General features: G+C 42.4%; 2 protein-coding genes and 1 long non-coding RNA gene across 4 annotated transcripts; 1 reads left to right on the forward strand and 2 right to left on the reverse strand.

Annotated features, from left to right (window-relative positions):
- Positions 1-1,444: 1,444 nt before the first annotated feature.
- Positions 1,445-6,373, reverse strand: LOC124329314 (facilitated trehalose transporter Tret1-like). Of its 2 annotated transcripts, none has more exons than XM_046788346.1 (5): positions 3,848-6,373; positions 3,543-3,749; positions 3,270-3,456; positions 3,092-3,196; positions 1,445-2,979 (listed from the first exon to the last, which is right to left on the reverse strand). In XM_046788346.1, the coding sequence occupies exons 1-5, from the start codon at positions 4,163-4,165 to the stop codon at positions 1,946-1,948; spliced, it is 1,851 nt and encodes a 616-aa protein (XP_046644302.1). In that variant the 5' UTR covers positions 4,166-6,373; the 3' UTR covers positions 1,445-1,945. The 2 variants fall into 2 exon arrangements, with proteins under 2 accessions (XP_046644302.1, XP_046644301.1); XM_046788345.1 differs by having other exon boundaries at positions 1,596-2,979; positions 3,836-6,373.
- Positions 6,374-6,632: 259 nt separating this feature from the next.
- On the forward strand, positions 6,633-10,029 carry LOC124329313 (solute carrier organic anion transporter family member 74D-like). The gene is made up of 14 exons (XM_046788344.1): positions 6,633-6,958; positions 7,047-7,226; positions 7,404-7,490; positions 7,562-7,684; positions 7,750-7,890; positions 7,967-8,128; positions 8,204-8,291; positions 8,425-8,501; positions 8,556-8,763; positions 8,839-8,986; positions 9,060-9,274; positions 9,351-9,454; positions 9,555-9,659; positions 9,729-10,029. Exons 1-14 carry the CDS (start codon positions 6,736-6,738, stop codon positions 9,938-9,940), a joined length of 2,073 nt encoding a protein of 690 aa, XP_046644300.1. The 5' UTR covers positions 6,633-6,735; the 3' UTR covers positions 9,941-10,029.
- Positions 10,030-10,478: 449 nt separating this feature from the next.
- LOC124329317 lies at positions 10,479-11,238 on the reverse strand. Its single transcript, XR_006916746.1, has 3 exons — positions 11,086-11,238; positions 10,918-11,015; positions 10,479-10,850 (listed from the first exon to the last, which is right to left on the reverse strand). It is a non-coding gene; the product is annotated as an uncharacterized LOC124329317 (long non-coding RNA).
- Between the last annotated feature and the right edge of the window lie 1,609 nt (positions 11,239-12,847).

A 12,847-nucleotide genomic window follows, 5' to 3' on the forward strand; every position in this document is an offset into this window, starting at 1 on the left:
ACATATAGATACATTTATTTTCGTTTCTTTCACGGGGCCCTCTCCATATTCGGCCGCTCTCGTCGAATCATATCTGAAAATCAAGTGGCCTAGAGCGGCCACTTAATTTCCCTTTCTATGTGGTGTGTAGTGGCTCGAAAGGGAAGGAGAAAAAAAGGAACTCGGCCGGTTCTTTTTTATTTTTAGTTTAGTGTATTAAAAAGAGAAACAGCTGGATCCGAAATGCTAAAGTAGGCCTGCAGTCGGAGAGAATAACTGCCCAGGAAAACTTGACTGGCACTCGCACGCATCCACACGTCTCCGCTCCAGAGAATATAATAAGAATGGATCTCACACATAATGTTATTTCCCCCCCATGTGTAGCAGCAGCAGCAGCAGAAGCAGCAGGTCCGTGGGTACACGAACAAGGTCCCCGGCCCACTCAGTGTGTAACTTTTTCTTTTGAATTCAGTGCGGCACGAAGAGCTCGTTGGGGGCTCTTGCTTTTCCCCAAGTTCATGAATGCGTTCGGGAATGTATTCCGGCTCGTCCATCAGTGTCCAAACTGAAACAGCTCACTCTGTAAATGACACATTCTAAATATTCGACATCCGGACGAGGGTTTCCATCACGGGTGTCTTTGGGACTGATAATGGCGACTAACGTCTTTATCATTAATGCTTAGATTTAAGGTCCGTCTAATAAATTTTCTGAAACATAGTTTTGGATTTGTATCGTTTGATGTTATTCAGTTTGTCGGGCTAGCAAAGTGTCGCTTAAACCGGCCGGTTAATGACTTTGACGACGCTCGTCGCTCGTCTCAACAAATAAGCTTCCTATTGGCGTCGATTACCTTTCGATGTTGGCGACACGATCGTTCATGACTGAACGACGAGTTTCAGGTTTCGTGGCTCTATTGCACTGCCAGCACAACCCCTGGCATGGAAACAGTGGGTTGGAAATAAAATCGAACGATAACGTTCGAAACCCAGCGACTGACTTATACGATCGGCGACAATTTATGCGACCACCTCCAGAGACAGCCAAAGCCAAAACGTCTGGCCAGCATCTCTTTCTTATACTTATTTTTCTTTCTGATTTGTAATTCTTTTCCGACGTGAGCTCTGCATTTTTTCTTGTTCAAGTCTTCACGACTGTCGTTCGACTCGTGTCGACCTATTGTCACCGAGTCGCGACAAAGATGGAAACTTCTATTTTTTTTTAATTTTTATATATTGGGAGTGAAAATGAGCGCCGAATATGGCCCGATCCTAAAAATTTATTTTCGGTTGTCCAGGATCGATGATGTAAAATGCGCCGGCACCGTCGAGACAGCAGACAATCCGACACGACAACCAAATAATGGACCGTGCTCGCATGCTGATACCGTCTTATCTCTTCTTCTTCTTCCTCTCCTCCATTCTGTCTATCGTTATTTTATTTTATTTTTTTTTGTTCAATAGCGGGAGAAAACGGAATGTCTCCACAAAAGCGCCGATGTTTAATAGACCTGTTGTACAATCTAACAATCGATGGTAGCTCTAACCTTCTTGTCTCCGCCAGCCCAAATCGACAGACTGTCTCTTTTTATGGTGTACGCACTAAAGGAGCAGCGGTATTTTTAAACAATATATTTTTTAATAAGCATCTTTTTTTTATTATATTACAGCGTCTGTGTCATGTACAGCTCACCATCTGGCACAGTATAATATTTATTCGTTACGATATTACAACGATGTGATTATTGTAGGAGGGATTATGTGAGGTACGGAGACGTATTGTGGTGATAATTCCTTTTATGCTTGCGCATACGGTATTAGGTATACCGGTTACATATCAATTGCTGGCTGTGTCTTCCGGGGTTGATCGTAGTTGCTTTTCTTTAATATTAACCGCCGTCCTTGCTAGATAACAGCTAGGATTGAAGGTGGGTTATTAAGCAATTTCGGTGCATGTCGCGAACGCTTCAGGCGACGGCAAAACTCCACTGATCGTGTTCTCTTTTGTCGCTTGTCATGAAGAAGATTTGGATTTGTTCCAGCGTCGCCTCCGGCCGGATATCGGGCACCACCAGGAGAACAAACAGGTAGCCAAACAGACAGAAAATCGTGTAAAACCAGAAAGTTCCCGACAAGTACATGGCGTTCTGCATGTCGCCGAAACTCATCGTAACCACTAACGAAGGGCCCCAAAAGAGGCCAGCCGTAATGGCCGCTGCGGTTCCTTGGCTTCTGATTGGTAACAATTCGCCAAGAATGAGCCACGGAATCGGCCCGAGTCCGAGTGCGAATGCTCCGCAATAGACAATCACGCAACTGACGGGAATCCAGCGCAAGTCGGTTTGGCCCAGTACGCCGATATCCTCGCACAGGACGTACAAGCCGAGCGAAAGCATAGATAGGGCCGAAGTGGCCGCCGACACCAGCAGCAACCATTTGCGGCCTTTACGGTCCACGGTACCGAAACAGATGAGCCCCGTGATCAATTGAACGCCGTAGAGGACCACCATGGGGAAGTTGGACTGGTCGCGGAACCGTTCGGCCGCATAAGTCAAGACGCTATCGACTCCCGAAAATTGGCTGAAGAACATCAGACCACCGGCAATGGTGACGGGTAACATGAAGGGTTTCTTCAACAAACCGCCGTCATGGCCGCTCAGTTTGAGTAGATCGTAACCATCGCGCATGTCGGACAGTTGGTCCTTTACACCGAGACGTTTAAGGCCGGCAGCCGCTGAAGGGATTTTCCCTTGCCTCAGCAGGTAGCGCGGCGAGTCGGGCAGGTAGAAGAGCAACAGAAGGAGGTAAGGGCCGGTAAGTGCGACTCCGGTGATGGAAATGTCTCGCCAAGAAACGGCGTATGACAAGCCGAAGCAGATGAGTGTACCAACAAGTCCGAAACAGGTGGGCAAGACGCCCAGACTTCCACGGTGTCGAGGAGAGGCCAGTTCGGCGATATAAATTTGATTGACCACCGTTATGATTCCCGCAGCGATCCCTCCTGTGTGAGAAGAAGTTTACGTCATTAGAAAACACATCAAAACTCGTTTGCTGCCACGTATTGGGCCGACTCGTTCTTTTTTTTTTCTTCATTTATAGCGGGTTTTTTTTACCGATAAGACGGGCGCCGAAGATCATTGAAGAGTTCTGAGATAAAATAACCAGCAGCCACGAGACTATCAGAATCAAGACGGTAACCATCAACGGCCTTTTCCTGCCTTTAAGTGCAAAACCAATCGACGACAACGTGATGTTAGCAAACCGGTTATTTTGTGAAAATCAGTTAATTACCTTTATTTAAGGCTAGTGAAGAAAGTAAGGCGCCTAACAATCCCCCCAAATTGAAGAGATTCAAGATCCAAGGTGCAGCCCAATTGGGACTGTTGGGCGGCAGATGGTTGGCAGGCGCCAGGCTGTGATATGCCAAAATGAAGCCGATATTCAAATTACCCAATGAGAGTATTGCCGTACACATGAGCTATAGAGTCCATACAAACAAGGTTTTTTAAAATACAAGTTAATTTACATTGGCTGAAGAATGACTTAGAATTTTTTTTTTTTTACTTGTGGCATGTAACCAGTTGGCAGACAACCATGTTGAGGTGCCTCCTTGTGGCTGGATTTTCTGGATTTCCCGTGTCCGCTCATGTTTAAATGCCCAAGAGAGTCATCGGTACTTATCTCTTCGCTCACTGATGGAGTGTTCAGTGAGTCGTTTGAGTTCCTCAACACTTCTTCCGATCCAGAGGATAACTCGTCGTTCTCCCAAACCTATCCAAGAATAAAAAAATTGGACTCTTATAATAAATAATACGATGTCCCAGCATAACTGGAAAATCAAGTGAGATAATATCTACATTTTCCACTACTTTTTGAAGCTGTCGTTCTCTGGCTTTTCTCCGAGACCTCGCCCTTTCCAGTCGCTGTTGTGACAGATGATGGCTTCGTTTCTGTAAAACTCCACCTTGCGGATGGTCCTGATGGATCGAACTGGCTGCTGACCGAGCACCTCTACTCCCTGCTTGGCTACTCCTTCGACTCCCATGGCTTTTCTTGGCCACCCGTGATGTCAAAGTCCCAACGACGTTGGATGCAGCAATCCGGCGATATATGCGCTCCAAGGTGTGCCGTCCGTGATAATTATTCCGGACGCCCGGAACGTAAGCGTTCTGTCTAGGGCTCTTCATTCACACAGTTCTCTTTCCTATAAAAAATTTAGATGACACAAACACAGACACAAACACTCTTTTTCCCCCGTTGGTAGAACTTTAAGCGTTTCCTAGGCCCACCATCTTGTTGTGGAGCGGTCAGGTCCGATTCAGCGACAGAACTGATCCGGACTCCGGCGGACGCTGGCTTCTTATTTTTTTGGGGGGATGATGTGCTCGTGTTCCGCTATACACATACGGGCGACTAGCAGAGCGCAACGGTACTATTACCTACAGTGCCAAGCACTCGAGCCCCATATGTGTTTTTTTAAATTTCTTTCTTTCCTTTTTGCACATTTATAGTCAGTCGGCACACAACTAGGTACACAATTAAATGTTCCGTGATGCCGTTTAACAGCAGTGTACGACATCTTGTTGCAAATGACATATTTTCCGAGTCTCATTCGTCTTGCATCTGGCTTATAGTGTCTTCTTTTTCATTGAATGACGGTCAATTTTTTCGTTCCATTAATTACTGCGAATTACTGTAGGGTCGGGAAATTCCAGTGCCGGAAGAGGAGCAATCATCGGTGGAATTTCAAGCTTAATCAATAAGTTTAGATTTCAACTGGTATACATTCCTGAGACGTTCTTTCTAGCCTTCAGGGAAGGAAATAAAAATTCTGCATCCACCAACGTGACTGCTGACTTGGGAAAATACCTGATGCTCCGCGTGTCTATCAGCGTAAAGGCTCTTAACCGTAACTTCAGCTCTTTTGTTCGAAAGAATGAAAGATGCTTATGTTTGATTTTTTTTCACGTACTCCTGTTGAAGGGACACCCCGAGGTGCAACGCCATTGGGTCAAGTAGCGGATCACGCTGTTACTTCATCTTATTACGGTAGACGCTTGTTCGTTTTTACAATTATAACGGAGCAAGGCATGTTGTCGTCCTCGTTTATCGTCCGCCAACTATACACGTGTTATCAGCGCGGCAGCTTTTCTTCGCTCAGTGTCTGTTTGTTCAAAACGCTCAAGTCGGCCAAGTGTCACTGCAGTGTTACCAAATAAATCTCTGGCTTCCGCGTGAAACAATCGAGACTATTTTAGTAAAAAAAAAACCGCATGACGTTGGTGGGCTTTTCTCACGAGTGTAAATTTACGCTTTAAATCGAAAGAGGAATGACAGCAAATGGAAGTTCTGTGTTTTTGTTTTTTGGTCTTTTTTTTTCGTGTTCTTTCTACACTCCTTTCTAATGAAACCGCAATGTCGCGGTAGACCAGCGTTTTACCTGATGGTGAAACATGTTCATTTTGATTTTCGATTAGTGTTTCAAGAGGAAAAAGACGACCAATGTTTTGCCCTTTTTCTTTAAGAAGTGTGAACTCAACGAAATTATCGCTGATGCATATTGTACGGTTTCCCTTCCGTGTTCCGTCTGCCGCGTATGCGTACGAACGATTTGAATTAATGAGAATGAACGGTAGATGTTTTTTTTTCGAAGGAGAATACTTGACTTCGTGACGGGGGGAAAAATGTATAAAGAATAAAATGACAGACTAGCGGCAAATATATCTAAATCTCGAAGGTGTTTTTTAATGTGCGTGTAGCGGATCGAGGGCTGAAATGCCCAAGTCTATTTCTAGACGCCCATATTTTGTTGTTCGTGTTTGGTCTTTGCGACAGATGTTTCTCCCGGTTGAATAGCTTAGACAGCGCATGTACGGAGCGCGTTACCAAATGCTATTCGTTTCACAACGGGGTTCATTCTTTCCTTATCTGTCGTCGGTTGTCTCTTAATTAACGAATGGCGTTCTAATGTGTCCACTCATTTTACAAATTGCCTTCTTTTTACACTTCTGTTCAACGAATTTGACCACAAATTTACTGGTGGCAAGTCGAGGCATAACGGGGGCAGTAGGATCTTCGACATTTTTCAAAGTCATGATGAGCATGTGTTCTTTTGGCGCTTTTGCAGCCGATGGGGCATTTCTTATCAAAGCTGTGCCGTATCGGTCATGATGTAATAGCTTTGCGACTAAGTCAAGCGCAAACAATTTGTCCAATTGTTTGGAATTGTTTTCTTGCCATCCATTATTTCGTCACGTTATTATCTTTGTGCTCTTACTTTTTCAAGCTTATCGCACTTTGGAATGTAATAATTTGGAGTTTGAAAAGGTTTTACGCCGGGCGACGACCCAACAACCATATCAGAGAATGACATTCGGATTTGGGCCACAGAAGCTCTTGAGATGGGGGCCTGAAATGGCGCCTGATCCCAGCTCCCATGAGACGACATTTATCGATATGTGCGCATCCGTGCTTGATAGGCTATTTGCCCACATCGATGGACGGCGATAAGCTTCAGAGTCTAATCAGTTTGGGGCCGACCTATGATGTATGGCCCGTCTCAATCTAGATATGGTGTTGAGATACGATACTTAGGCCTTCGCTGGTTGGATTGTTTAGATAATACAACAAAAAATGCTTCCAACATTGCCCAGATTTATGTCAGTTGGCCGATTCATTTTCTCTAGTCAAGTTGTGCATTTATTCGCTTCATCTACTCTAGTCTAGTTCTTTAAAAAAAACTCACAATCCCTCCAGAATGGGCAAAGTCAAGAATAAGAATAAGTTGGAAGAAGATGAGGAAGACACTCAGTGTGGACTTGGTCCTTTCCACGGGAAATGGCTTCAGGGATATGCCAACAAGAAATCTTACCTGTTGACATACAGCTTCCTAGGACTTTTTCAAGCCATGTTTTTCAGCTATTCCATCGCTACATTGACCACGCTCGAGAAACAGTTCAAACTCAAAAGCCAAACCACAGGTAATTTGCAACAGTGACGCAGCTCATGGGAAACCATACTCTCGTGTATTATATAACGAACGCTGATTCTTTGAATTGATTCTTGCAGGAATTCTGTTGTCGGGGAATGAGGTGAGCCAGATCTTGCTCTCGCTCGTGATAACGTACTTTGGAGGGCATGGACACAGGCCTCGATTGGCGGCATTGGGAGTCGTCTTCTCGGGTGTCGCTTCAATTATCGTGATTGTTCCTCATTTCGTTTACGGCCAATTCGCAACAGCCACTAACGGTAGTACCATAGTAAAATGTAGCGTATCACTAGGCAGCAAGACTTAAGGGTCAAAGTATTTTCTAATCAATAACTGATTATTGATTACATAACTGTGGGAAAATTAATGTTTACCCGGCGTACAATTCGACCAGCTATTGATTATGATTTGTTTTATATCTGTTAATATGCAATTAGTGACAAGAAGTTTTGATGTTTGCTCAACATCAACGGATTCAGTCATGCCCACCATGAACCCGGAAGATAGTTGTGACGCACCCATCGGTAAAACCGAGATAGAATTGCTTTATGTTCAAGCAACGCTTTTTGTGACGCTTTTTGTAAACGTTCAACAGGTCCAATGATCTACATCTTCATGTCACAATTTGTTTCTGGTATCGGTACAACCTTATTCTCTATCCTTGGGATCACTTACTTGGACGACAATGTGAAGCGAAAGCAAACTCCAATGCTCATCGGTAAGTTGTATATGTACTTTGTACCCAGATTCTTTTAAAATGAATCTTCACGTTTCTCTATATAGGAATCATGTCAAGTCTTCGGTTGATCGGGCCAGCCTTTGGATACGGATTGGCCGCCATCTGTATGCGGTTGTACGTCAATCTGAGCGAAACGACGACACTTAAGCCAAGAGACCCAAGCTGGATTGGCGCTTGGTGGCTTGGTAAACTAATCGACATTTTCCTGTTAAAATTTGTTAGAAATTTATCTACGTATTTTTTTTTCGTATTTTTCTAAAGGCTTCATGATTATTGGCATAATTCAAATTTCCACTGCCTGGCTACTGGCGTGTTATCCACGACGACTACCAAAGGAATCAACTACTGCCAAAGGTTTCATGACAATTGCAGCGCAAAAATCTACTCAGCAGCGCAATAAACCCAAGGAGCGAACATTCAAAGGTATATTTTTTGCTTTTTTTTTTTTTTTTTTTTTAATATTCGTACGGTACTGATTGATTATTATCCAAACTTTAGAGTTTCCGGCAGCATTGCGTCGATTGTTGACCAACAAGATTCTGATTCTCAATAACTGTGCTGGCGTATTCTTCGTCTTTGCCCTTAGGTATTAGTGATTTATCCATAGCCATTATATATACTACCGTAGTAATAGTGTACAAAATACCTAAAACTTATGTTTAAGAGATATCATTGTGGTGTTGAAAAAATTTAAAATAATCACCATTATCATTTTAAAGCGGGTACATTACCTTCTTGCCCAAGTACATGGAGACACAATTTCAGCAGTCGTCCTCAATGTCTGGGCTCGTTAACGGTACATTGCTACACCACACAAATGAAATGCGGAATAACCATTGGTTCATTCTAGGGCTCACTGGCATTATGTTCATGTGCACTGGACTGTTGCTGGCTGGCTATCTGATTTCGCGCTTTAAATTTCACGCTTGGAAGCTTCAAGTATGGGATGTTCTTATCGGAATCATTTGGATTATAATCCTAGTCGTATTCGCGTTCTTGGGTTGTGATTCAAAACCTATCCACGGTTTCGAAAATGCAGAAAATGGAATCAACGCCATGTATATTAACATCAATAGACCGGCTTTGTGCTAAAATGTCAAGAAACAACTGACATTTCATTCTGAGTCCTATAGGCTAAGCATTCCAACAACATCTTGCAACGAAGAATGCAATTGCCAGAGCAATCGTTTCGCCCCGGCGTGTTCTGAGGACGGACAAGTCAATTTTTTCTCCGCTTGCCACGCTGGTTGCACCTCGATGAACTCCACTGGTGACCGAACAGTAATTTTCATTAATCAAACGTCCCATTTTCATTTAGCAACCGACAATGATTTCTCTGTTACATAATTTTCAGATTTTTTCCGACTGCAGTTGCATCAAAGAATGGATTAATACCACCCAGATTTCAAACTCGACGTTGGATTCTGGTGCTTGGTATAACGGCAAAGCCATCGGTGGATATTGCCCTTCCAATTGCTTCCAAATGTTCCTAATCTACATTTTCGTCATGGGCATCATCAAGTTTCTAAGCTCATTTGGTCGAGTTAGCAACATACTTATCACTTTCCGGTAGCTGTCAACATACTTCCGGGTTATAGCTTCATCTGTTGTTTACTTTATACCTTATCCTGGTTTAATTCCTCAGATGCGTCGCGCAAGAGGACAAGTCTTTCGCCATAGGCCTTGGCTATCTCTTGACTAGCCTTTTCGCTTTCATTCCAGCCCCCATCGTCTACGGAGCTGTAATTGGTAATTAACGAATTCAGTCATCCGTCAAATATTACAACGATCTCAAATTTTGAGTGCAAGCAATTAACATTATTGTTTTTGAACAACGGGGGATTTTTAGATCAGGCGTGCATTCTATGGCGAACTGACAGTTGCGGTGTGCGCGGTAATTGTTGGATCTACGACCAGGAAAAGATGCGACTTTACTTCCATCTTCTTACAGCGGGTACTATTCCGAGAAATTGTCACTAATGTGAAACAGACTGATAAAACTAGTTTAACACTTCTCCAACAGGTGTGATTGTTATAGGTGTGATTTTCGATTGTTTCACCTGCTTTGCCGTCCGCGATCTCGATCTCTACGCGGAAGATCCGGTGGAGACAGGAGACAACGGAATGGTAGCTTCAGCAAACAACAAAGAACTTCAACCCATGCTGACTTCCCGCCCGTTGCCACCGACAAACAGCATCAACGTGGAAGGATTCATCAGAACGTTGGAGGCATAGGGAGGAATATTTTCATTTACATACAAGATCACTCGATTATTAAACTTGTTCGTTTTATTTGCTGCGTTTTAGTAAATTCTTAAATCAGATTTGACGCGAGAGCATTTGCTCTTGCTATAGGGCAGCAATCCAGACACTACAGGAATTACAAAGTGAAAAAGACCATGGCCGAAATTGGTCGAAAAGTTGGACCATGCAGTTAGGATTTGTTGACTTTTGGAAACGTGCGTTTTCGAGTTAAATTCGTGCCAAGTGACGCTTTGTGACAAAAGATGAACTTGAAGTCCAAACATGTAGATGCAAAACATTCCGATCGTCGCCGACAGATTGTACACAATCACCATGTATGCGCTCGTCAGAGTTGTGGTTCTGGCTAGCGAAAAAGCGTAACCGAACGGCATGAACAGCTCCAAGTAATTGAACCAACGATTAAAAACCCAATCAGAAGTGAGAAAGATTTGCAGGGAGAGGTAGAGGGAACCGACACCAGTATATAGACACAAAATCACAAAATAACGCTGGTTATTCAAACCGATGCAGGTACCTAAAAAGAAACAATGGTGGTCGTGCCGCAAAACACAGCATTCACACAAAGGGCAATGATGGGATTTCTTGTTCTTGAAGATATTGCACTCTGGACAAAAATTCTGGGGATCTTGCTCCAAACCTTCTTCTAATTGTACTCCATAGTCCTTATTAGAGTTGACAAACATTGCTCGCCAGTTAGCACAAACTTGGGCATAACAGTAGATGGCTATGGTAGTTACTGTGAAGCTCCTCTGCAACACCAATATATAGATGGCTGTGGCAATTGAAAGACATAGATAGGCTAAGCTAAAAAGCATGACACCATATCTCATCAATCCAACTCTTTTACTAATAACAGGGGCCATAACAACGATAAGAATACCTATTTCATGTTACAAAAAATCAAATTATTACTTTCATCTTTGTGCAACTTACTATGTTAATCTTACCACATAACAATCAAAACTTCAACCAGGTAAATCATTGGTACGCATACTGAGTCGAAGATTCCGCCGGCACAGTTTGCCAACGTCTTCTATCTCGATTCCTGTCAGATAAGATTTTGTAGATAAGAATGAGTCAAACAAAAGAATTCGTTTTAATCAATTTCTACTTACCTCAGTTCTTGGTCTTTGAAAGCCTCATTTTCTCGATTTATTCGTCGAATTCAAATAGGCGAGAAAACTCAATAACAAGTAATATTGTGGCATCAGATCTCGTCTCGATCCCCACTCCTCTCTCAATCCTGAATTGTTTTTGTGTTGTTGTTTGGGTTGAACGCCATCTGTTATTGAAACATTTAAGTTTTTATGTTCGACGCTAGATGTCCTTGATGACTGATTTCAAAAATAAGTAGAAGAAATACAAACCGCACAGACTATTGAAAAAATTAAGTTAAAAAAAAACTACATTTCAAAACATTTTATATTAACATTAATAGCGTTAAAAATAAATAAACAACGCGACTTAAAATTCAGATTCATCCTGCGTTATCTTAAAGCTCTCACAATTCATCTACACAAACACAAGTAAACAAGTAAATCTCTATCAGGAAAAAAAGAAACTAAAGCTTAATAAAAACCTGGTAACTTCCAATCAAGTGACAAAATTCCATTATTTTTTTTTAATTTAGAATTTCTAATTCCGCCACCGCGGAATTCAACGACGACCATTAAATCGGGTATTGTGTCGGCCAAATTTGAATGAGTATACATTACCTGTCAGCCAGCTCATTATTCACCTGTCAAAATTCAAATTTTTTGCATCTTCATTAGAATGCACTACTTCGAAACTCTTGGATCACTTCCATGTCAAGTTTTCACAAATTAAAGATCTGCAAAAAAATAAAGAATATTTAATCACCTCCACAAAAAGCGATGAAGGACATTCTGCCGTAAGGTACCAAACTCAGATCCGACTATCAGCAGCTTTAATGACTCACAGATCGTACATTATACATAATATTATCTTTTCTATTATTATTATTTCTTATTCCACTGCAGTCTGCACGCATGTATTACCCAAAACATTTTTCAATAGTCGCTCCTGGCGAAGCGGTGAACCATTGCAACAGAAGAAAAGAACATAATCGCACCGAAAATAAGAAAAATCTTTGACTTGGAATGTTTTGATTTTTCTTATTCAGCAGTAATGGCTTATATAGACAGTAAAGTCTGAAACAGAGACGGGAGGAAAGTATAGGCGCTCTGTGGTGAGCTGATCACGCGATGTTTCGATAATAACACACCTCTACGCGCACCCAGTAGCAGTGCTGCTCAATTAAATTCAGATAATCTTACGGCCATGTGAATAGGTGGGCCAATCTGACTGCTATACTGGACAATAATCAGTCAGTCTTTCTCTCTCTCTCTCTCTCTCTTAGTTGGCGCGCGCGCCAGTAGGATCTCCGAAAAAGCGCATCGTAATTTACTCCAATCGCTCAAGTCTCCTATTTTATTTTATTTAATTTAAATCATTTCTATTGAATCCCATTTGAAATATAGATTCCTGATTTTGAAGACAACAATCTAACCTTGGACGTGCGCTGACAATTTACTCAAATCATTCATCACCGATGTGATGTGAGAAATTGTAAACTTATTTGAAGAATGTGAATGAAAAACGAAACAATTGGCAGTCAGCAGCTCGCATTTGGTATATATAGAATATCTCTCTGCTCTTAGAGCAGCAACAAGAATGTTAATGATGCACAATGATGGCCGATGGCAGCAGGTTTCTGACAAGTCTCTTGGTTGATATGTTTCCAACGACTCAAGATTAAAGACCCACAGCTCTAATGGACACCCTGGGTCCAGATCGAGCTGACACATTTCGAACCCCGGATGGATTTTTAGCTGCGCACGTTATTAATATTTCAGG

Source organism: Daphnia pulicaria, chromosome 3 (genome assembly GCF_021234035.1).
Source record: "Daphnia pulicaria isolate SC F1-1A chromosome 3, SC_F0-13Bv2, whole genome shotgun sequence".
Classification (NCBI taxonomy): domain Eukaryota; kingdom Metazoa; phylum Arthropoda; class Branchiopoda; order Diplostraca; family Daphniidae; genus Daphnia; species Daphnia pulicaria.